At 32.7% G+C, this 24,643-nt stretch overlaps 4 protein-coding genes and 1 long non-coding RNA gene across 5 annotated transcripts in view; 3 read left to right on the top strand and 2 right to left on the bottom strand.

Annotated features, from left to right (window-relative positions):
- LOC142226179 (uncharacterized) overlaps nt 1-24,643 on the top strand; it is a 248,939-nt gene that overhangs the window by 197,007 nt on the left and 27,289 nt on the right. The gene's annotated exons all lie outside the window — the stretch shown is intronic.
- LOC142226155 (lectizyme-like) lies at nt 1,841-2,803 on the bottom strand. The gene has a single exon (XM_075296044.1). The coding sequence runs from the start codon at nt 2,763-2,765 to the stop codon at nt 1,932-1,934; it is 834 nt and encodes a 277-aa protein (XP_075152159.1). The 5' UTR covers nt 2,766-2,803; the 3' UTR covers nt 1,841-1,931.
- Nucleotides 15,887-16,367, top strand: LOC142226154 (uncharacterized; the record flags this gene model as incomplete). The annotated part of the gene is given in 1 exon segment (XM_075296043.1): nt 15,887-16,367. A coding segment is annotated over 1 exon segment (321 nt), but the record flags the coding sequence as incomplete, so codon positions are not given.
- Nucleotides 17,839-18,863, top strand: LOC142226152 (uncharacterized; the record flags this gene model as incomplete). The annotated part of the gene is given in 1 exon segment (XM_075296041.1): nt 17,839-18,863. A coding segment is annotated over 1 exon segment (732 nt), but the record flags the coding sequence as incomplete, so codon positions are not given.
- The window catches only part of Mcr (macroglobulin complement-related), a 28,734-nt gene continuing 25,261 nt past the window's right edge, over nt 21,171-24,643 (bottom strand). Inside the window, 3 exon segments of the mRNA XM_075296040.1 lie at nt 21,171-22,393; nt 22,470-22,530; nt 22,532-22,576. Of these exon segments, the coding sequence (XP_075152155.1) occupies nt 22,179-22,393; nt 22,470-22,530; nt 22,532-22,576 (321 nt within the window). The 3' untranslated portion in view covers nt 21,171-22,178.

Raw genomic sequence — 24,643 nt, 5'->3', positions numbered from 1 at the left:
CATGGTTGTTAGAGTCCATTCACCAACACCATATACCAAATTTCAGCCGGATCGGGTGAAATTTGTTTCTCTTAGAGGCTCCGAAAGCCAAATCGGGGGATTGGTTTATATGGGGGCTATATATAATTATGGACCGATGTGGACCAATTTTTGCATGGTTGTTAGATACCATATACCAACACCATATACCAAATTTCAGCCGGATAGGATGAAATTTTCTTCTCTTAGAGGGTCTGAAAGCCAAATATGGGGGTCCGTTTATATGGGGGCTATACGTAAAAGTGGACCGATATGGCCCATTTGCAATACCATCCGACCTACATCAATAACAACTACTTGTGCCAAGTTTCAAGTCGATAGCTTGTTTCGTTCGAAAGTTAGCGTGATTTCAACAGACGGACGGACGGACGGACATGCTCAGATCGACTCAGAATTTCACCTCGACCCAGAATATATATACTTTATGGGGTCTTAGAGCAATATTTCGATGTGTTACAAACGGAATGACAAAGTTAATATACCCCCATCCTATGGTGGAGGGTATAAAAAAGTCATGCATTTCTGAATTTTGTTGTTGTTTTTTCTTTCTTGAAATGTTTTCCTTTAGCTCTTTAAAAATGCAATGTCGAATTTCTGTTTCTAGAAGTTATACTTGGAGCATCATTTGTAAAAAAGGGATCAACTATAGTGCTTCATTTGGTTTAAATCGACTTCTGTACTATAAATGGAACTTGGATTTCAGCGTTAATGGATATACCGATATTTCTGTGTCGATGACAATATGTTAAGTATTACATGTGTTTGTTTACAAATTATACGGTCCGCTGATCAATTCTCCGTCTGGATGAAAGGTAAATTTAATACATTTTTAAATCGCATATTTGCTTCTAAAATGTTTGTTATGAGGAAGTGAGAAAGATATAAAGAAAGATGCAATTAGCCAGAAAATTCCAAAACATTTTTTTTTTTGGAGTTACAGACTAAATTGTTTTCACACCAATTCAATGCTTATCACAAAAACTCCCCCCCCCCCCCCAAGAGGCCCCCTACGCTTATGATTCTTGCTTGACGCGTGCTGAGTCCTGTTGGAATGATCTGCATTCTTTAGGACATTTTCCAAAAAAATATTCGGCATTTATTGGTCGATGAATACGAGCAGGGAGCTAACATCAGCCGTTATGGCAGTCCACTCCATTACTATCGAAGTCAATCAATCGAAATCCGATCAATTTGTTTCTTCACTAACTGTTCAATTTGGAATGGCTTCGTTCTCAGAGAAACCCAAATTCCATAACTAGCCACTTTTGCACATTTAAATGCTGGAGCGCTCTAACGATAGCCGCGTGGTTTTCCAGCCAAATATAAAGCAGGTTTGAAGTCTATAACGAATGACTTTATTTCTGAATGCAATACATCAAAATGCTTTTGTATGCTTGAAAACCATAAAATGAATGGACTGTCGCTAGAATAAATATTTGTTTCTTCTTTGTTACCATGTTTATTTAGAGAACGGAAGTTTGGCCGGTTGTGAATGTTTCATTTCAAACTTCCTTGCAACGAAAAGTAAAAGATTAACCTGGTCATTAGTCTAAATTTCGTTTGGGTGGAAAGAAATATTTTTTTGTGTGCACAAAGAGAAACTTATGTAACATGTTTCCCACAACCATGTTTTTTCTCCGAGAATTATTAGTGTAACATTATGCTCTTGAAACAAATTTGGCTACCCTGGTAAAGCTATACCTATATGAGAATTGAGCAAAATATGCTGCGATTAACTCCCTGCCAAATAAAATGAAACGATAACGAGGCGTTGTATACTTTGCGCATAATAACACTAGGCTTATCTTCAGATAATAATAATGTTTATTAATTTTAAAATAAGTCATTTCGTTCATTATGCTAACCATTATAACAAACAAATATGATTATTGTTAACGCAACGACGACGGAACGACTTGATTTTGGGCGATCCATGAGATGAAAGAAGAAACCTGGACATAGACAGAGGGTGAATTGGATTGACCGCAAGGTAATTTGCCCCAAGACACAATTCCAATCAGGACATTGACATTATTTACTTGTTGTACTAATGGGCCACCGGAATCTGAAGTACAAATGCCAACACCGCCTGTTAAGGGACCAGTACAGAGGTTTGTTGTATGAACGTCGGTACCGAGAGCACTTTCACAGGTATCCAAGGATATTATGGGGACTGTTGCAACTTGCAGCACTGTAGGATATGAGGCAGTAGTCGTTGTTGAAACACTACCCCAGCCATAGAGATTAGCATTGCCAGTGGGTACGACACCACTTGAGGGCAAAGTGATAGCTGCTACAGCGTCTGACCATTGAAAGACAGTTTTGGTGTAGACTAAGCCAATGTCGTAAGGTGATGTTCCTCCCAGATATAGATCGTTTACGACAAAATAGTCAATGGAACGTGTCTGAGTGGTTCCTACATTATTATTGGTTCCTACATTATTGCTTCCAGCCACCAGGGTAGTACTCATTGCCTGAGTTGAGGAGCTAAGACAATGGGCTGCAGTAAGGATCCAATTTGCATTCAATATGCTTCCAGCACAGTAATGAACGCCATTTTGTTGGAATGACACTATGTATGGAGCACTGTTGACAGCAGCATCGGTACCACCAACAACCCGACCTCTAGGCTTGGTTTCACTTTTTTGCGATATAGTATGGGACAACTGGGTAAATGCCAAAAGAAGCAAAATTCCAAGGTATAATGATTGGCGCACATTAGCCATTGTTAGAGAAAATAAACTGACTAAATAGCCTTACATTTTATCGCTTTATTATTGGCACAAGAAATATTTGCGAAAAGTTTTCTGTAAGGCGTAATCAGATAGCAATATGCATAGCATACCAACTAGATAATACCCTACAATCATATCTCAAAATAACAAATATGAAATTTTGGAAATATGTAGACGTCAACGTTTGTCAAATAAAAACAAGTCACCAACAACAACTACCAACGTTGACCATTTGCTTTTCGCTGTAAGAACATTTGTTTGGAAGGAAAACACTTTTGGTGATAAACGTTGTTTGTTTTACAGGATGTGAAAACAAATTCAGAAAGATTTAGTCGGTTCTTTTTTTCAAATGATGTACCAAATACAATTGAAAACGGAAATAATATAATTTTACACACACATGTGGACAGAAAAATAGGTGTAAGTATTTTTTTAAACGAATTGAATATTTTGGATTAATTTATAAAGTAAACATATTTCGTGTATAGGTGAGTACTATGTTCGGGTTTTTCACCAAAACACTAAACTAAAAGTACAAAAATATGTATGAAGACGATTATATTTTGATCGAGTCTTACCAAATAATGGAAGGAAAAGATCCAAGGAATTGATTGCAAATAATTTTATATTTCTATATTAATTAATTAAAAAAGTAACCGTGAAAATAACTGGTTTTCAGCTTGAAAACTGAACATAGTACTCAGCTTATTTGAAAATTAGTTTAGAATTCAGATAGAACTAAATAATAACTTAAAATAAAGTAAATTCAACAAATTCGTCGAATTTTATGTGGACAGTAAAATATGTGTATATGAAAAAACATGAAAATAATATAAGAATTTGTTCATGAAAGTTATTGTTTGTAATAGTCAGCAAACCAGGTCGTTAATATCCTGTATATTCACCGAGATTTTTAAGGACAGCTTCAATTCTCTTAAGCATGGATGAAATTAACTTACGGCAAATCTCTATCAGTATATTATACCATACTTTTTGAATATTTTCCCACAATTGTTGTTTGTAGCTGCAGGGAAGCTTAGAGAGTTGTGTCTTGAGTTCGCCCCCAAAAGTTTTCAATGGGATTGAGGTCGGTAGACTGACTTGGCCACTCAACAACGTTCGAATTATGATCCCGAAACCATTCACTCACCAACTTTAATGAGTGTTTCGAGTCATTATCCTGCTAAAATCTCCAAACAAGTGGCATAACAGGTTGGCTGATAAGTCCCCGGTCTGACACATAGATGGCGTCGCTAGTATTAAATGCATATTATTTTTGTATAGTACCAACCTTCAAATGATTCGTGTCAAAATTTGACATCTGTAAGTCAATTAGTTTGTGAGATAGAGCGTCTTTTGTGAAGCAAATTTTGTTATTGTGAAAAAAAGGAAAAAAGGAATTTCGTGTTTTGATAAAATACTGTTTTCTGAAGAGAAAAAATACGGTGGAAGCAAAAATTTGGCTTGATAATGAGTTTCCGGACTCTGTCCCAGGGAAATCAACAATAATTGATTGGTATGCAAAATTCAAGCGTGGTGAAATGAGCACGGAGGACGGTGAACGCAGTGGACGCCCGAAAAATCTGATTTTGAATGACCGTAAAATGAAGTTGATCGAGATAGCAGAGGTCTTAAAGATATCAAAGGAACATGTTGGTCATATCATTCATCAATATATGGATATGCAGAAGCTCTGTGCAAAATGGGTGCCGCGCGAGCTCACATTTGACCAAAAGCAACAACGTGTTGATGATTCTGAGCGGTGTTTGCAGCTGTTAACTCGTAATACACCCGAGTTTTTCCGTCGATATGTGACAATGGATGAAACATGGCTCCATCACTACACTCCTGAGTCCAATCGACAGTCGGCTGAGTGGACAGCGACCGATGAACCGCTGTCCAAGACAACGCACCGTGCCATAAGTCATTGAGAACGATGGCAAAAATTCATGAATTGGGCTTAGAATTGCTTCCCCACCCACCGTATTCACCAGATCTGGCCCCAGCGACTTTTTCTTTTTCTCAGACCTCAATGAAGAGGTGATCGCCGAAACTGAGGCCTATTTTGAGGCAAAACCGAAGGAGTACTACCAAAATGGTATCAAAAAATTGGAAGGTCGTTATAATCGTTGTATCGCTCTTATAGGGAACTATGTTGAATAATAAAAACGAATTTTGACAACAAAAAAATGTGTTTTTCTTTGTTAGACCGGGGACTTATCAGCCAACCTGTTGTTGTCCTCAACATATGGTATATACTGAATAACTGATAATAGTTACGTCTTTAATTAAAAAATCAATTGATACAATAATTTTTTTAATCAAACTAGGAACATAATGTTAGATAAGAAAATGAGTCAAAATATTTTCATGTTGCAATTAACAAATTAATTTAATAATTTAATTTAAAAACTGACTGAACTCTCCCATCAACACCAATTAAATTTTTGATGGAATCGATTAAAAAATTAATTGTTTTTTTTTGCAATCAAGTTTAATTGAATCAATAATTGAAATTTTCAAATCATATCATTTGATTTTATAATCAATTATTTTCCTATGCCCAATTAACACTGTGATTGATAAATTTATATTAAAAAATTAATTGGATCAAGTAATTTCGTGATTGAATCAGATTTTTTTTGTGTGTAGCACTATATTTAATTTTTACCATAAAACCAAGGTGTGCCATACTTCCATTCCTTTTTATGAAAAGAACAGCGCTTGATATAAACGAAATCGTCGTTGGTTTTGATGGGATACGGAGCATTGCAAAAAATCTAGTTATTGTGAAAAAAAAATTGTGTCCGTATTATTTCGAAAAATACAACTAAAATATATTAATAATTTTTGGTTTTAAATTAATGAGTAAATTTTTCGGTTTTTATTTGGAAGTTGAAAATCAATAACAAAACTCTATGAGTCTATCAATATGCGTGATTATAAATAAACTACACACCAACATGATATAAAGAAAACTCTAGCAGAATAACAACCACGGTTGCTAGAATTCTACCAACAATGGTAGATTTTTTACTGTTTGGTATATTGGTAGAATTCTTGATGATTTGGTAATTTTTGCAAAGTATTCATCTCCAACTAAGGTACTTCACAAATTTTCTATAGAAGTAAAATTTTATAAAACTTTCTATGGAAATAAAGTTTTGATAACATTTTCTATGCAAAAAAAAATTGGCAAAATATTCTATATATAAAATTTTGACAAAATTTTCTATAAAAATAAAATTTTGACAACATGTTCTATAGGACATGAAATATTGACAAAATTTTCTATAGGACATAAAATTTTGACAAAATTTTTCTATAGAACATAAAATTTTGACAAAATTTTTCTAAAGGACATACAATTTTAACAAAATTTTCTATAGGACATAAAATTTTAACAACATTTTTTATAGGACATAAAATGTTGACAAAATTTTCTATAGGACATACAATTTTGCCAAAAATTTCTATAGAAATAAAATTTTGGCAAAATTTTCTTTGGAAACAAAATTTCGGAAAAATATTCTATGGAAATAAAATTTTGACAAAAGTTTCTGTTCGTTTTGTTTTGTTATTGTTGGTTTTTTCCTTTAATCATTGTTGTTGTTTTTGATTTCAGCTTAAAACCATACATTGACTAAACTACTAGTGTAGCTTAACCAACGCTCAAAATAAACCCAGCCAACTGCACTCAAATCGATGATTTGACGGTGGCAAAGGAAAAGAGATATGTTTGTACGAATTTATTTCGGCAAAAGCCGGCTATCATGTAAAACCTTTTTTCGGAAGGTTCACTAAACCCAAAAGAGAACCACACTTGTCTCTTTTGGGTTTAGTGAACTGCCTGAATTTATTCTGATAATTGGTTGATAGTTTTGCTGCAAGTAGAGGATGCTGATGAGGAATGTGGTAATTCCGAAACTTGCGTCCATCCAACCATCTTGCAGTCTATAGGGCTTTGCCCAAATAAATTTTACAAACATTCTTTCATCCGGAAAAATTACCCCTTCTTTAAATTAAAATGAACTCATTGTGAAGAAAGTTGAACTTCGTATAGCGCCAAAAACGTTTTTATTTGTTTGAACGATATGATTTTCGTAGAAATTAGGTAGAATGCATTCCATATATTAGCTAACATTTTCCTATATTTATGTTATGTACCAATATACTACAGAATGAAAAAATTTAACTGAATTGAATTCATATATGGAATGATTTTATTGAACTTTTTTCATTCATTTCGACAAATCTTACTTCAAATTTAGAACTGCTTATCTTTATTTTTAAATACAATTTTATGTATTTATATAAGCAATGTTTTCTTCAATAAAAGACATGTTTTATTAATATATTAAATATATTTATTAAGAATCAACAGCATCGACTGGCCTTGAAATATTAAAACACATTTTTTTTTCTTCTTCTAGTGCCTTTCACTTTGAATAAGTTTCTGCCTAGCAATTTTGTCCACCTTTTACAATTTCAATACCTACAAATATAAACAAAAAAACCCCTAAACCAATTTTAAACAAAAAAATCCTTAACCAATTTTTTCACAAAAGGTTAGCGTCACTGAATATTACCTGATAATTGAAGATTCCAAAATGAAGTCGAATGAAGGGGTTGTTATTCTCCTGGTGATTTCTTTTTTATAAACCAATTTAAAAAAAAAAACGAAAAATTTTCTCACTATTTTAAAATAACAAATATTTTAGATATTTTTTATTATATTATTTTACTATATTATTTTTTTAACAATCCCTCCGTATACCATAACAACGCGATTCCAACTAAAAAAACAACCCACGCGCAAGCATATCGATTACATCGATGACAGGTATCGATTACACGTAGATAAAAGAAATGTAGGAAATTTTCCTATATTCTAACAAGTGTTTTTCCTTAAGTTTTGAAAGGATTGAATACTTCTTAGTACGAATGAACTAAAATATTTTTCTATGCTAAGTGTTATTCGTATGTATGATAAACTTTCTATAATAAAGGAAGTCAGAATTATCATTTTATAAGAAATTTTACTAAATTTGAGGAAACGTGGTTTTTGTTCGGTTTTTGTTTATTTTTACGAATGCTTTGTTATCAGTGAATAAAATTTTCTAGTTCAGTAGTAAATTCTTATACCCAGCGAAGAAAACAGTATTAGTAAAATTCCATGCCTTATTCTAGTTAATGAACTATTCCTAACTGCTTTCAGTTTAGGATTTTTTTACTGAAACAATTAAATTTTATTATTTCACACAAAAATTTTACTGAATGGAAATAAAATGGCTAAACTAAATTGATGAACATTTTTACCTTTAGTTTCGAAGACACTTTTTCTGGGTGTATATAGAAATAAAATTTTGACAAACATTTTTATAGAAATAAAATTTTGACAAAATTTTCTATAGGACATACAATTTTGACAAAATTTTCTATAGGTCATAAAATTTTGACAAAATTTCAACAGTGCGAGCCACCGTGGTGCAATAGTTAGCATGCCCGCCTTGCATACACAAGGTCGTGCGTTCGATTCCTGCTTCGACCGAACACCAAAAAGTTTTTCAGTGGTGGATTATCCCACTTCAGTAATGCTGGGGACATTTCTGAGGTTTCAAACATCTCTAAGTGGTTTCACTGCAATGTGGAACGCCGTTCGGACTCGGCTATAAAAAGGAGGTCCCTTGTCATTCAGCTAAACATGGAATCGGGCAGCACTCAGTGATAAGAGAGAAGTTCACCAATGTGGTATCACAATGGACTGAATAGTCTAAGTGAGCCTGATACATCGGGCTGCCACCTAACCTAACCTAGCTAACCTAACAGTGATAAACCCATTAGTTGGTCTTCATTTTGGAATCTTTTATTACATGGTACATAAATGTAGGAACATGTTAAATAGAATATAGTATGAATTCTTCCTAATTTTTACGAAAATCGCATAGTTCAAACAAATAAAAATGTCTTTGGCACTATACGAAGTTCAACTTTCTTCAAAATTAATTCATCTTAACTTATTCTGAGTAAAGGCAGATATTACCAAGATGGGTAATATTTGCGGCGTAAAGCCATTCTTTCGCGCTTCATATAAATGAAACCGACTACGATTTTACAACGATGAGGTTTATATTTAAAAAAAAAAAATTTTTTAACAAACAAATTTTTGTATTGAAAAAAGTTTGAACTTCTCGAAAAGATACACAAATCTGTAACAAAAGAACAGTGTTTTTTTAACTGTATTTGTATTTTTTATATCAAAATCAATGACCGTAAGTTCAATGCAAGCTTAATCAGAAGGAAATCATCGTTCAATATTAAGATTGAACTACAGCACAATTTACATGGGCATGATTTGGTACAAATGACTTTTTCTTTACTTTTAGTTCATTTCGCAAATGTTTGTTATAAGCATAGAAGGTTATTACATTTTCCTTGTATTACCAACGCATTGTGTAAATCTAAGACAACATATTTCTATGTTTGCATCCTGTAACTGGAAGATTTTTCTTTTTTAAGGAACAAAATTTTAGACAAACGGATTTTTGTTTTGGTGCTAAAAACATTTATTAGAAGGCACATAAAAAGGTAAGGGACAATATTTGCAATAAAATCAGACTTATTTGCTTTTAAAGAAAATACTTTAAAACAAGGGGGACTTTCGTTTGACTAAAAGTTCATTCCGTAGGAAAGTATTTTTTCTTTGGGTGTACTTTATTTTTTTCATTGCGAAATTTTCCATCGCAATCAGCTATCATCTATTTTGCTTTTGATTGCTTTCAAATTTTGGCAGACATTTTTTGTAGTGTCCACTAAAAATATCTTTCGAGTCTCAAGACCATGGAAATGAAATTTGAATAAATATCATTCAGGGTGTAAATTCAATACTACTTTATATAGGGCAATAAAGGAAATACGTTACAGATAAGACAATAAACAAATTGCGTTTTTATTATTATTTGATTAAGAGGAAGAGTTATTTTAATTAAAATATACAATCTTTACTACAGCTATCTATTTCTTGCGTAGAACATCTGCTTTTTATACAGCTGTGTAATCAAAAAAATGTAAATTATTTTATTCAAGCCAGCTGAATTCTTGAGTCTGAATAAAAATTTACGTTATTATTTGAAAATTTATTTCCATATATTTATTATTTGACTACACGAACTAAATAAAGTACCAGGATAGAAAAAAAGAAAAATAAATCAAACCCCCAGGAAATATTATTTCATGATGTCCCGCGTAATTATTGGGGAATCCAATCAGATATAATTAGATCTCAAAATTGACTCCTTTAGAGATAAACTGATATGATGAGATAGAATTAGATATAATTATATAAAATTCCTTATATGACCAGTTATAACATCAGATCAAACTATATATAGGAATAGATATAATTATATCTAAAGCATTAGATCTAGGCCAATATTGAGATCTGATCAAATCTAATTCCATAATAATTAGCATTAGCGTAGCTAGACAATTTCCCTAGGGGGGGGGGGGCTATAACCCCCCTAGCTAAAAATTAATAGACTGAACTTATAGGTTAAATTAATGTTTCGTTTTATAAAAATAAATAAAAAAAATAAGACATCAACATAAGTAGACAATTCATTTTTAATAAAGCAACTAAAAGTAGTTTCACATTTTTTCGCAGCAAAAGAATTGTTTTTTTTTTTCAAATAATTTAAAAAGAATTAATAAAATGGAACAATTTATTCAAATTTTGCCGGAAAAATGCTAAATCCATTCTAGAGAAATCGATAATTTTTGAAAATATCCCAGGGCAAACGTTTCAGACAAGCATTGGAATGAATTAAAAATTATTTATTTGGGAAAATATAAAAAAACACTGAATTGGGATCACAACTTAAGATGTGACGCAAATTCAGTGCAACTGCTGTTGAAATGGTGGACATCCGCACTATGACAAGTTGAAATTACAGTCATCGCTTCTCCGCCAATTTTGCACCACTCCCAGGCCCAAAAAGAACTTTTTCACTAATTTTTTGGCGAAGTTTTTTGCAGCATTATTAATATTGTTACGAATTTGATATTTCTGGATTTAAGTTTATTCAAATTAGTTTCCGTTAATTTAAAATTTCAAATTGTAACGGTCAAATTACGTCATCACTTGTCAAAACCATTTCTTTATTTTCTAGTACTTTCCTAAACATCTTTTGTGTTCTTAGTTTCCCAATCGTTCATTGTAAAGTAACCCCTTTTTGTTTTGTTATCTGATAATCATCTATGCCTGTGCGACATCTGCCATAGAGTAGAATGTTCCAGTTGATTGTAGCCAAGACAATGAGCATAGGCCGATAAATATGTGCGATGTCGCCCGTGCGACATCTACCATGTAGTAGATTAATCTAGAAGGTTGTAAGCCAGTTAGCGAGAACATTCGAAATCGTCATATCTCGGTATATAAACCCCTAGCGGAGAGAGCCGTCAAGTCAGTCGTAAGCTAAAGTTTATACAGTACACATCGTAGAGCAAATAAATGAAACCAATCAATTAAACAAATAAAATGTAGATTGTCGTTATTTGAAAAGAATTGTGTTTAATTATCGGGTAATTAAATACGCCTCAATATAAAAACGTAACAATATATTATTATTATATTAATATATTTTTAATTAAATTGACTAACAATCGAACTAAACAAAATAATAAAGGAGCCTTAGTTATTATACTAAACATAAATATAGGAACTTAAATCATAAGTTCAACCACAGCTTTATTTCATAAATATCAGACTTCAAGCATTCACTTATAATAAAGAAACTATCTTACAATTTAGAAGACAATATTAAGAAATAAAACTATATTTTGCCATCGGCAACTGCTACCAAAACCCAAGTAATTCGATTGTGCATGAAAGTCTTCAGCGCAACTTTGTGTATTTGCTTTTTAATTTTATATAAAAACAAGGGAAAATCGTTAGTAGGTTTTCAAATTCTGGGGGGAGAGCTAAAATTTTTCTGGGGAGGGGGCTTAGACCCCTACGCTTATGGTAATTACTACGCTTATGGTAATTAGATATGGCTAGATCTTACCATTTTTCGGATTTACTCATATCTAATAATACCAAATTAGATCTCCCAATTTTTACTCGTGGGGAGGATTTGTCTACGAAAGCTTCTGTCCAAACTAAGGCTGTCATTCGGGTTAAACCCATCCCGAAGTCCCGGGAATTTCGGGATTTTAGGATTCAGTCTTCATTCAGTGCTAACGGTCATTAGATTTCATACCCGACGAATTGAGTTAATAAACATTTATGGTACACCTATAACCGGCATTTCATCAAAAATACGATCAGTTATACTTCTACAGTGAGTTCATATGAAATGGAATTCGTGCCACATAAAAAAGCAACGATAAATGGTCCGTTGGCAATATGAAAAGATCGCTTTAATCTGTTCAAAATTAGCATGCCTTTATATTTTTCCGGAAAAAATCCCTTGATTTTATATTTTGAAATCCCGGGATTTATAAAAATCGTTCCCGAATGGCAGCCGTAGTCCAAGCAGCCAAAGTTTACTGGTGATTTGAAGAGGGTAGATGGTATATGGACCGAATCCCCGGAAGAAACGATAGATCTGCTACTGGGAACACACTTTCCCGAGTGTGAGTTTAACAAGGCACCGGACCTATGTGATTTCACATAGAACGCATTGTCGGGGCAAGCACATCCTTTATTTTGTCCATTACATAGTTGAATGCTTCCTTCGACAATCTGAAGTTTTTAATAAAATTAACAACACACTCATTCAGGCGGTTAAATAAACAAACATATTTATTAACTTTTATCCGAAAGCGATGATATATTTATGCCATCTCCCAATATTCTCCTTTCGGCACGTTAATTGTTTCTTTTTGTTTTTGTTTATCATTTTTTGACAATCCCTGAAAATGCTTCCAAATTATACCTTTTTTATTATTCGTAAGTGGCACCATTTTACGTTATAAGCTGGCTACACTTGTGAATACTTGGTGAATTCGATAGTATTACATAGTACGAAAGATAATTCCAATCGAAAACAATTCTCGAATAAAATTAATTATCGAAACGAATTACATAGTAACCCCCTGATCATATTTTGTTATATTTCCACAAAGTATATATAAGACAGACGCCCCAATACATTGCACAATTGTTCACATTCTGCAGGTAAGTTCGAAACCCACAAATATTTGTACCCAGGCTAACGACTACATTACTCAACTTTAAAAGCACTTCCAAAAATGTCCTCCCAAAGATGTTATATTTTTTAACTACACAGGAAGTTCTTTTAATTCAATTTTTTTTATAACTCGCTGTTTTCAAATTTTTAATGGGTAACTTTAATTTGTTTTGCCTCAAATAGGTTAAAAACAGAATGAAAATCAATAAAATGGTACAAATTATTTAAATCTTTCGAAAAAACAGAAGGGATTTTCTATAAAAAATTTTTCCAATTAAAACTATGATTCATACCATCATTATCGTGATTGAACACATTTCAATCATTTAATTCCGTCATTGTACCAGAAAGTACTTTCTGTGTTTAAGTGTGACACCTCACGAAAGCGATACATAATTGTACCAGAACAGGTACGAATATTGGTATATACTAGTATATACTAGTTTTTGTTCTTGCATTTTTACGAATGTAAAAGGTCGCATGGTAATTGGTGTATTACTCACTACTAGATGTGTGCGCGTGACTGAAATTTCATTCATACTCACGCACATTCACGAAGCAAAATGTTTATTCACGCACGATACGTGTAGTAGCCAATCCCACTCACGCACACTCACGAAATGAAACCCAGTACTCACGCACGAACTACTTTTAAAGACTCACGCTCACGCACGATTCACGACAAATTCTCACGACATTTTCTAAACGGAAATCAGCAAAGGTAACAAAATTCAAAAATAGAATATAGTTCGAGAGCTAAATTAATTTCAGTTAACATACGAGTATGAATTAAATTTTTAGTTTTTTCGTGAGCGTGGTTTTGCAGAAATTATTCACGCACATTCACGAACCGATTTTATTTCTCACGCACGCTCACGCACGACATATTTATTTTAGTCCCATTCACGAGAAATGCTTTGGACTTTGTTCACGACTCACGTGATTCACGCGTGAATCACGAGAAAGCTAAAGCTATATGCCCCTAAAATTTGCTTACGCCTTACACAAAATGCAGGACACTCACACAAGAGGTGTTTAATTGATTCCTTTTCCTCCGCATCATGACCCGCTCATACAATATTATATTATATTATACTTCGCACCAATAGTTTTTGCAAATTCGCCTATCAGGCAGCGACCCGTTATAGCAGATATCAGAAGTGATATCTGACGTCTTGATAACACTAGCATATCTAGTGTGCGGTTCAAGTTTAAATGGGGCCATATTTGCTTGGTGTCGTTACAACCCTTTCAATTCTCCCATCGAACATTGCTTGCAGGTTGCCAGAGACATACCAACCGTAGAACCATCCAAATTTTCAACCACCGTCACATCAGCCGCTTCAATTGAGTCATCAAGGGCTTCTTCACAGATCTCGTTGACTCTCGCAACAATCCGCGTTTCAGATTTGGTGATGTTTGAGCCTGTAGGAACTTCCCGCATACGATGTTCGTCAATGTATGCAGTTTTTATGTCTCCTTCGGCTTCGCAAGATTTTTTCACTTCTGACTCTACCGGAGGCTTGTCCGTTTCGGAATCCTTTGGCTGATCGCTTTTGTATTCCTTCATATGGATATCATGAAAGCCATAACTTACATGTCCTTGGGTCTGGGCTATATGTGGCAGCGACTCAATGTTCAATATAAACACCGCATGTCGTGTTGGTCCATCCACCTCATCCAAACGACTAATCTTCCAATCGGCGGTTGGGTTACATTTCTTTAGTATCGACTCAGGCTCAGGAGGATTTGCAAGTATCCATGCATGTGCTCTAGGTTTAGCCGGTATGTCTTTTTTATCGACTAACTCCAAAGCGGCTCCTTCCGAAACGTCACCAATTAGCATCAAAGCAGCTTAAAAGCAATCCGTAGACCTCTGGTCCGCAAATGCTATTAGCTTATATCGCCCTTGATACCATCCAGCATCTTGCCGTCGAGGACTTGGTCCGGGAAACTTTTTTCGCACCTCCGAGTAGACGCCAGACATCGGGTTCTCAATTTCCCCCCATTTTTGCTTTGGAACCATACCGTCCAATGCTCCTTTATTAATGATAGCTATCACAAGGCTGTCTTTTGCAACTGAGGCAAACTATCTTTGATCCCGTTTAGAGGATGGCAGTTCATCCGGTGATCGTTCTCTTTTTCCAGCTTCAAGAATTCCTTGAGCCCATTTTAAGGAATCGCTTTGCTTAGCCGACAACGTGCTTGGGTCGACAGATCCTAATTTCTTTAGGATAAACAAAGCATTTTTGCGTTCGTTGAATCTCTTTCGTGAGGGATTACCTCCTTTTGATGTCGTTACCTTAGAAAAGGTTCGACTTGCCAAATTGTCGCCACCTGTCGACCCGTCTACTGGTTGACTAATTGGGCCTGACTCTTGGTCACTGCCCAAATTCATAACTTCTGTCGATACCCGTCCACTGGGCCTTGAAGTTAGCAATCCAGTGGATGACTTTGAATTTCGCTGCATGGTGGTTTGATTTTCCACCACACGTGAAATTTGTAATAAGTACTTATTACGATGAAATAATCCGCTATTAAAAAAAACACGTCCGTTCAGTTCGACGGTTGAATAAAAATTCCACCCATCATTAATGAACCGAATTCCCCACCAACTACCGATCAGCTGGAAACCAACCAACAATCGAACAAATGCAACCGGAACAGTTCGTCAACTCCCAATCAGCTACGAATACACAAGTTCCCGAACACTACGATAAAATACAAATCAGTTTCCCCATCATGTATACACCAAAGTTCCTTCCCAACATATGTAAATTAACAAAGCAGTTTTCAATAATCCACAAACTGAAGTTTCCATCTGTTGAAGCTACTCTTGTATGTTATGTTATGTTTAACATAGTAGTTTTTATATATTATATATATTTCAATGAAAAACTTTCTAAAATTATTATTCCCAATAAAACATTAACTACAAAAGGTTATATGCCCAGCAAGCTCTGAAAAATAAAAAGAATATAGATATCAAGAAAAATTTTTGAAAAAAAGGAAAAATGGATTTGCCAAAGCACATAAAGCAGTTGCAAAATGAATCGGATTAACAGTTTGGAAGAGGAAAATGCGCGATTTATTGGACTATCACGAGGGTGCCCTAAATGTTATAGATGGAAAATTGAAGAAGCCAACTGCAGTTGCGGAAAATTCATCAGCAGAACAAAGGAAGCAGTATAGAGATGAACTAGATTTATACAGGAAGGCAAATAGCTACGCAAAATCCATGATAGCGAGCGCAGTAAGTGACAATGTTTACCAAAAAATAATGGACAAAGAAACTGCGGCCGAGGCATGGGAATCATTAAAAGTTCAATTTGAAGCAAGATCAAATGACCAGCTTTTCAAAATTTGCATTGATTTTTTCTCATATGCCTGGAATACAGAACACCCAGAAAAAAGTGACCCCTTCTTTAAGTTAAAATGAACTCATTGTGAAGAAAGTTGAACTTCGTATAGCGCCAAAGACATTTTTATTTGTTTGAACGATGTGATTTTCGTAGAAATTAGGAATAATGCATTCCATATATTAGTTAACATTTTCCTATATTTATATACCACTATACTACAGAATGAAAAAATTTAACTAATTTGAATTCATATATGGAATGATTTTATTGAAATTTTTTCATTCATTTCGACAAATCTTACACATTTGTGGTAAAACTTTTATTTCATAATTAGAACTGCTTACCTTCGTTCTTAAATACAATTTTATTTATTTCTATAAGCAATTTTATCTTCAATAAAAGACATGTTTTGTTAATATATTGAATATATTTATTAAGAATCAACAGCATCGAATCTCTTTGAAATATTAATTTATTATTCCACTATTTCCAATTTCCGTGTGATATTATCAACTGTAAAACGCACTTTTTCTTCTTCTTGTACTTTTCACTTTTAATAAGTTGCTGCCTAACGATTTTGTCCTCCTTTTACAATTTCAATACCTACAAATATAAAAAATCATAAAACATTTTTGTTGCAAAAGGTTAGCGTCACTGAATATTACCTGATAATTGAAGATTCCAAAATGAAGACAAATGAAAGGGTTGTTATTCTGCTGGTGTTTTCTTTCTTTATACACTATCACGAACATTGATAGATTTATTAAAAAAAACGACAATTTTTCTCACTAATTTAAAATAACAAATATTTTATATATTTTATTTGTTATTTATTATATTATTTTACCATATTATTTTTTAACAATCCGTATACCAAAACAACGCGATTCCAACTAAAAAAACAACAGACGCGCAAATATATCGATTACACCCACGCGCAAACACATCGATTACGATGACAGGTATCGATTACAGGTAGACAATAGAAATGTAGGAAAATTTCCTATATTCTAACAACTGTGTTTCCTTAAGTTTTGAAAGGATTGCATACTTCTTAGTACGAATGAACTAAAATATTTTTCTATGCCAAGTGTTGTTCGTATGTATGAAAAACTTTCTATTATAAAGGAAGTCGCAATTATCATTTTATAAGAAATTTTACTAATTTTGAGGAAACTTAGTTTTAGTTCGGTTTTTGTTTATTTTTACGAATGCTTTGCTATCGGTGAATAAAATTTTCTTTTTCAGTAGTAAATTCTTATACCCAGCGAAGAAAATAGTATGAGTAAAATTCCATGCCTTATTCTAGTTAATGAACTAATCCTAACTGCTTACAGTTTAGGATTTTTTTACTGAAACGAGTAAATTTTATTATTTTTCACAAAAATTTACCTTAATGGAAATAAAATGGATAAACTATATTGATGAAAATTTTTTCCTTTAGTTTCGAAGGCACTTTTTTCTGGGTGTAGTAAAAAGAAATATTTAGTTTTATTCAAAGACACATTTACAAAATATTGTTTTGGGTATTATGTTAAAGAAAAATCGGAGGTCCAATATGTTTTAAAGGAAGTGTTATCCCTTGCTAAAATACAAGGAAATCCAGTAAGGGAGCTTTTAAGTGATAACGGTGGAGAGTTTGATAACATTAATGTACGTAATGTCCTAAAAGAATATGGAGTAACACAGAGGTTAACATCCCCATACACCCCTGAACAAAATGGTGCAAGCGAACGCAAAAATAGAACTGTAGTCGAGATGGCTAGGCATTTTTGTATTCGAATAAGTCTACGAAATTACTTATGGCTTTGTGGGCAGAATTAATTAGGTCTGCTATATATATATTGAATAGAACACGCAAGACATCAGTAGAATGTAAAAGCCTGCATGAACTCTGGTTCGGAAAAAAGCCAAGGATTAATCATTTAAGAATAATTGGTAGTGAATGCTACGCCCATGTACCAAACCAGAAGAGGAAGAAACGGGATTCAAAAGCAATAAAAGGTTACCTAATAGGATATGATTCTGAGGAGCGTTACAGAATTTATATCAAGGAATCCCAACGAATAGTACTGTCAAGAGATGTACAATTCAATGAGAAAGTAATAGATTGCGAAAATGAAAAGGATAAAGATACCATATCCCAAATTGAATATGAGAAAGTTACATTACTATTTAACAGTTACGAACCGAATGTCATTCAGAGGGAAGAAACAGATCATCCGATCACAGAAAGAAATGGCCAACATCCTACAAGTAACAATGAAACGTCCGCTGGTACAACAGAAAGTGAAGGAGAATTGTTTGAAGAATGCTCGCAAGACACAAGTATGTCAAGTTTCCGAGGATTTGAAGCAAGTGAAAGATTGAATTCAAACAACAATGAACCCATAAGAGAACGTTTGAGGGACAGAACCAAGATACATCACAATTCAAGATACGATGATTTTGTGATGGAGTCTCAGCATTTCGTTTGTCAAATAGAAACACCAACAACATATCAAGATACTCTAAATAGTCCAGAGAATAGCAATGTAGTCGGAAATAAAATCGCTAAAAGAAAACAATACATGGGAAATGAGCGATATACCAAAAGAACAAAAGGTACTTCCTTCAAAGTGGGGTTTTAAAGTAAAAACATTACCAGATGGCAGTATTGAAAAATACAAGACAAGGTTGGTAATAAAAGGTTACAAACAACAGAAGGGAGAGGACTATAACGAGACGTTTAGTCCAGTTGCAAGATTAGGTGCAATAAGGGCTATATTAGGCTTAGCAGCCAGTCATTGCATGCATTTATCTCAATTTGATGTTTCCACTGCCTTTCTCTATGGTCATCTTGATGAGAATATTTTTATGAAACAGCCGGAAGGATTTGAGGATGGAACAAAGCGTGTTCGTAGACTAAAAAGGAGTTTGTATGGTTTAAAACAAGCTCCTCGCTGTTGGAATAAACGATTTGGAAGTTATTTGAAAAAGCTTGGCTTTATTCCATGCGACGCAGATCCATGCATATTCATCCGAAATAAACAAGGAAATAAGATAATAATCGCACTTTATGTTGACGATGGTCTAGTTGCTGCGACAGATCAGAGCGACATGCAACAGTTTCTAAATGACTTACAAAATGAATTCAAAATTACCATAAAAGAAGGAAACTATTTTTTAGGACTTGAAATTAAAGTGAATAAAAATGGAATATATTTAACACAAGAAGGCTGTCCAAAAAGAATTTTAGAAAGATTTGGATTCTCAAAATGTAGACAAGTTGCGTCGCCAATGTCGAAAGGACATTCACTCGAAGTAGGGAAAGAAAATAACACTATTTCAAATTTTCCATATAGACAGGCCGTGGGATCCATTATGTATCTAATGCTTGGAACACGACCTGACTTGGCATATTCCGTCGGATTTCTATCAAGAACACTAGAATGTCCTGCAGAAGAAGACATAATTCGCGTTAAGAGGGTTTTCAGATATATATCTGGAACAGTCAATTACGGTATTTACTACAACAATAAAGTGAATCGGGGATTAGAAGGCTTCAGTGATGCTGACTTCGGAGGTTGCTCCACAACTGGAAGGTCTACAACCGGCGTCGTTGTCAAATATGCAAATGGTATTATTTCGTGGATAAGCCAAAGACAACCTATAGTAGCAACATCGACAACTGAAGCTGAGATTATTTCTGCATCAGAAGCAACAAAGGAATTTATATGGCTAAAACGCCTTTATAAGCAATTGATTGGATTAAATGAAACTCGATCACTCTATGTTGATAACTCTGCCGCTGTTCGATTGGCTCAGAACCCAGAATACCATAAACGTACAAAACATATAAGCCTAAAACATTTTTTCGTACGTGAAAAAGTAACCGAGCAACAACTTGAAGTTAATCAAATTTCAACTCAAGATCAATTGGCAGACTTGATGACAAAGCCATTACAACCTACCAGACTAAAGACTTTGTGATCAAATCGGTCTAAGAAATATTAACATCACATAACAAGGGAAAGTGTTGAAGCTACTCTTGTATGTTATGTTATGTTTAACATAGTAGTTTTTATATATTATATGTATTCCAATGAAAAACTTTCTAAAATTATTATTCCCAATAAAACATTAACTACAAAACCATCATCACCCGAACACTTGCATACAGAAAAAATCATTAATATGACAAAAAAATAGTTTCACTCCAAATTGGTAACACTTTCAGTCAGCTACCCTCTCAATTCTTTTCTTACCCAGCAAAAAAAGCGCCCCCAAAAATAGTGAAAATGTTCTTTTCGGATCCGGAAGTGGTGCAAAATTGACGCAGAATCGATTCATTTAACATGGGCTTGTCATAAGACGGATGTCCACCATTTCAACGGCCGTTGCACTGAATTTGCATCACTTCTTAAGGTGTTATCCGAATTCAGCGTTTTGGATGTGAATTAAAAATGTTTATGATATTTTGCCAAACAAATAATTTTTATAATTTTTTATGCTTTTTAATACATTTTAACGCTAATCTGAAACAAATGATTTCAAAAGTACGCAATTTTTCTAGGAATTATTATTTTATTAATTCTTACTATTGAATTTGAAACAAAAAAGTTAAAATTACTCATTGAAAATATGAAAAAAGCAAGTTATAAAAACTTGAATTGAAAGAACTTCCTGTGTAGTTAAAATAATATGAACATCTTTGGGAGGACATTTTTGGAAGTGCTTTTAAAGTTATGCCTTTACAACAACTTCCAAAAATTTTTACTGGGTAACTAATCTCCGATAACACTCATGCAAAATTTCATATTTATACGAAAATGTATTATAAAATAAAACTCATTTGTAAGTAAATAATTATAGAAAAACTAGTTTTTATTTATGGGTAAAACTTTTCATTAGTTGCACATTACAAAATATTCGGTTTTTTCTTATAAATTTAAGACATAAAAGGACGGATTTAATTTTTTTTAAACAAAGTTAAAAAATATGTATATATGCAAATATACATACAAATATAAAAAACTAATCATCTTAGAAATGATCATCGATACAATAATTCTGTGACGAAATAAAAATTTGTATAAAACGATTTAAACTTACAAAACTAAGCTACAAAGTAAACAAATAAGGGACATACTCAAAAATCTTTAGAATGAATAAGATAAACAATTCGATATGTATTTTTTTTGTAAAAATTTTGTAGGTAGGCATTATAAGATTGAGATTTCTAAAATCTAAGGCATACGTGTGTTTGATTCTATTATATTCTAAATTTGCATGTTATAAGACACATTCGGCATAACGAAGTTTGAGACAAAAAAACAAAAATGAAATATTCAACACACTTTGTGTGATTTCGTAAATAAATAAACTTGTTTGTATGGTATATACCGAAATGGATAGAATGCACAATGGATTTTCTTTTCTCATATATGCACATATAATTTTGTTTGTAAAGCTCTTTGTTTTGTTTTTGTAATGGGGGAAACGATTTCAGTATGGTATATACAAAAAGATTCCAGCTTTGATTATATTCTTGTAAATGTCATTGATTCTTGGTTTTTTGTTTGTACATTTGAGATTTGGATTATTTGTAAATTTCATAAAACTAATATATATGTAATATTGGTATTTATGTTTTCTATTATTAGCAAAACATTCTGGACGGAGTTTGTTTCAACTTTGTTTTTTAATTTGTTGTTGTATTATTCGAGTTAATATTAAATATTCTTTGTTAATTCGATTTCGCAAAATATAGATTCGTGTTTGTTGACTCTTTTTCCTTAGACATATAAAAATACTAATAATACACTGATTTGCTACTTCTTAGATTTTGTGTGCTAGGGCTAAACTGGCTAAAATGACATTAGGTGGAGCACATTGAGAAGTATATGAGTACGACTACGCATTAAGTAAACAAAAACACTAAATACTACTAATGACACTGACATCGAAGCACGCCAGCCCATATTGTATATGGAACAATATGGACACTGAGAGCTGCCACAGACTTCACAGATATTCAGTAGATAGGTGGGTAATGCATCGAATATAGTCTCATTAAATCGTTCTGAAGAAGATACAAAAGATATCATCGTGATTGTTTAGTTTAATTACGTTAATTAGATTAGTTATTATAATATTACCTGGAGCATAGTAATCGTAAACGCGTATAGGTAAATATCTGGACATATTGGCTACTGGGAAACCAACGCTCAATGGTAAAATTCACGCAAACATCTTCTTGATCCAACTAAAAAAAGATTAAAAAAAAAATATATATATAAAATGTATAAATAACACTAGCCAACAGTCGTTTTGTGAATTGGTTCTAGCATAATTTTTCTCATTGATTTTGACCTACTAAACACGAAAATGAGTTTTAAAAAAATTTTCTGTCGATTTTTGAACTTTTTTTTTTAATTTTTGGAGGTACACTTACAATTTGGAGCATATCTTTCGTCTTCTTTGACCTATTTGATCCTACTACTACTCAAATTAAAGAAAATTTGAGAAAATTGTTTTATCTTAAAATGTGGAAAATGTGTGTCTTTTACCAAAAAAAATTATAAGTCCGCTATTTGTTGTAAGATTTTGTTAAGTAAGGGCTTATTTTCTTTGTAAAAAGAAAAAAAGAAAATAATAAAAATTGCTGTTAGCATCGTGTTTTATGTTTTATATGAATTTTTATATGGTTTTTTTCTGCCACATTTTTACTAAAAAATGCCGTTTTTTAACTTTTTTAAGCCGCCAACATCCAAATTCTTACCCGATTTGAAAATTTTCTGAGAATGAGTTGTAGAAGGCTCAATTTTCTTTAATTTGAGTAGCACTAGGATCAAATTGGTTAAAGAAGACGAAAGATATGCTCAAAATTGTAAGTGTACCTCCAAAAATTAAAAAAAAAGTTCAAAAAATTTGTATCTCGAAAACCAATCGACAGAAAATTTTTTAAAACTCATTTTCGTGTTTAGTAGGTCAAAATCAATGGGAAAAAGTATGCTAGAAAACAAATAACAGAGAAAATTTTGTTATTTGTGACCTAGTGTAATAGATAAATAAAAATTGTACGAATAAAAAACTAATTTTTATATTCTCTAGCTTGGGAAATATTTTTAAAGGCAAGACCAGCGATAGTCAACCTGGTCCTACCGGACTTTTGGTACGGACTTTTGGTGGGCGGTAGGATTTTCCTAAGTATATTATATATTTTAACTATCTTACTGCTTTTAGTTTTATTTAAAAGACAACGTGCTGTAAATGTAGAAGCTTACACCGCAAATTCATTTTTTTACTATTTACACACACAGGCGATGTAGGCAGAGTTTCGAAAATGGCGGGTAATGAAAGTTGTGGCAACATAAAAAATACCTCTTTTATATCCAAATATGTGGAATGAGGTATTCAAAGTATTGATACCTTTTCCAACCTCATATTTAGTCGAATCAGGATTTAGTGCTGTTAACCACATAATGAACAAAGAAAAAACAGCCTTAATATTTCTGAAAGAGGAGACCTTCGTTTCTTTTTGACAAAAATAGAACCAGATATAAAATATTTAATTTGGCAGCATCAGCCTCAGAGATCCCATTAAATACTCAATATTTCACTGTACATAATTAAAATTACTTAATAAAAAAAGTAAAAACCTAATAAATAAAAGCAGTTTATCAATAAACAACACTGTGGATTAGGTGGGCGGTAAGAATATTTTTCTATCACTCGAGGTGAAAAAGTGGGCGGTAAGTAAAAAAGGTTGATAACCCCTGGACTAGACAATGAAATCAGTAAAAAACTTCCTCTGCACTCATAGAATAAAAGTCTGCTAAAACCACAGTTGATGTCTACTGTTATGTTATTGTACTTTACGGTCTAACGAACAACAAATTATAAAAGTTTTAGGTTGTAAATTTTTCTCCAAAGCATATTTAAGAATTAGTTTTTGGTATATTTTTGCACTGTAATATCATTGATGTTGTGCTCAATTTGATAAATATGCAGGTTTGTGGAATTCACAGTATATTGTTTTAATTGTGTTACGATAGACCCTAATTTGGCAGTTTTATTTGTGTCAGCCAAACTAAAACATGTCTTAGTGTAATCGATATTATATATATATATATATATATATATATATATTTATATATATATATATATATATATATATTATATATATATATATATATATATATATATATATATATATATATATATATATATATATATATATATATATATATTATATATATATATATATATATATATATATATATATATATATATATATTATATATATATATATTATTATATATATATTTAT

This window comes from Haematobia irritans, chromosome 2 (genome assembly GCF_050003625.1).
Source record: "Haematobia irritans isolate KBUSLIRL chromosome 2, ASM5000362v1, whole genome shotgun sequence".
Taxonomy (NCBI): domain Eukaryota; kingdom Metazoa; phylum Arthropoda; class Insecta; order Diptera; family Muscidae; genus Haematobia; species Haematobia irritans.
This window is presented reverse-complemented; position numbering and strand designations above follow the sequence as displayed.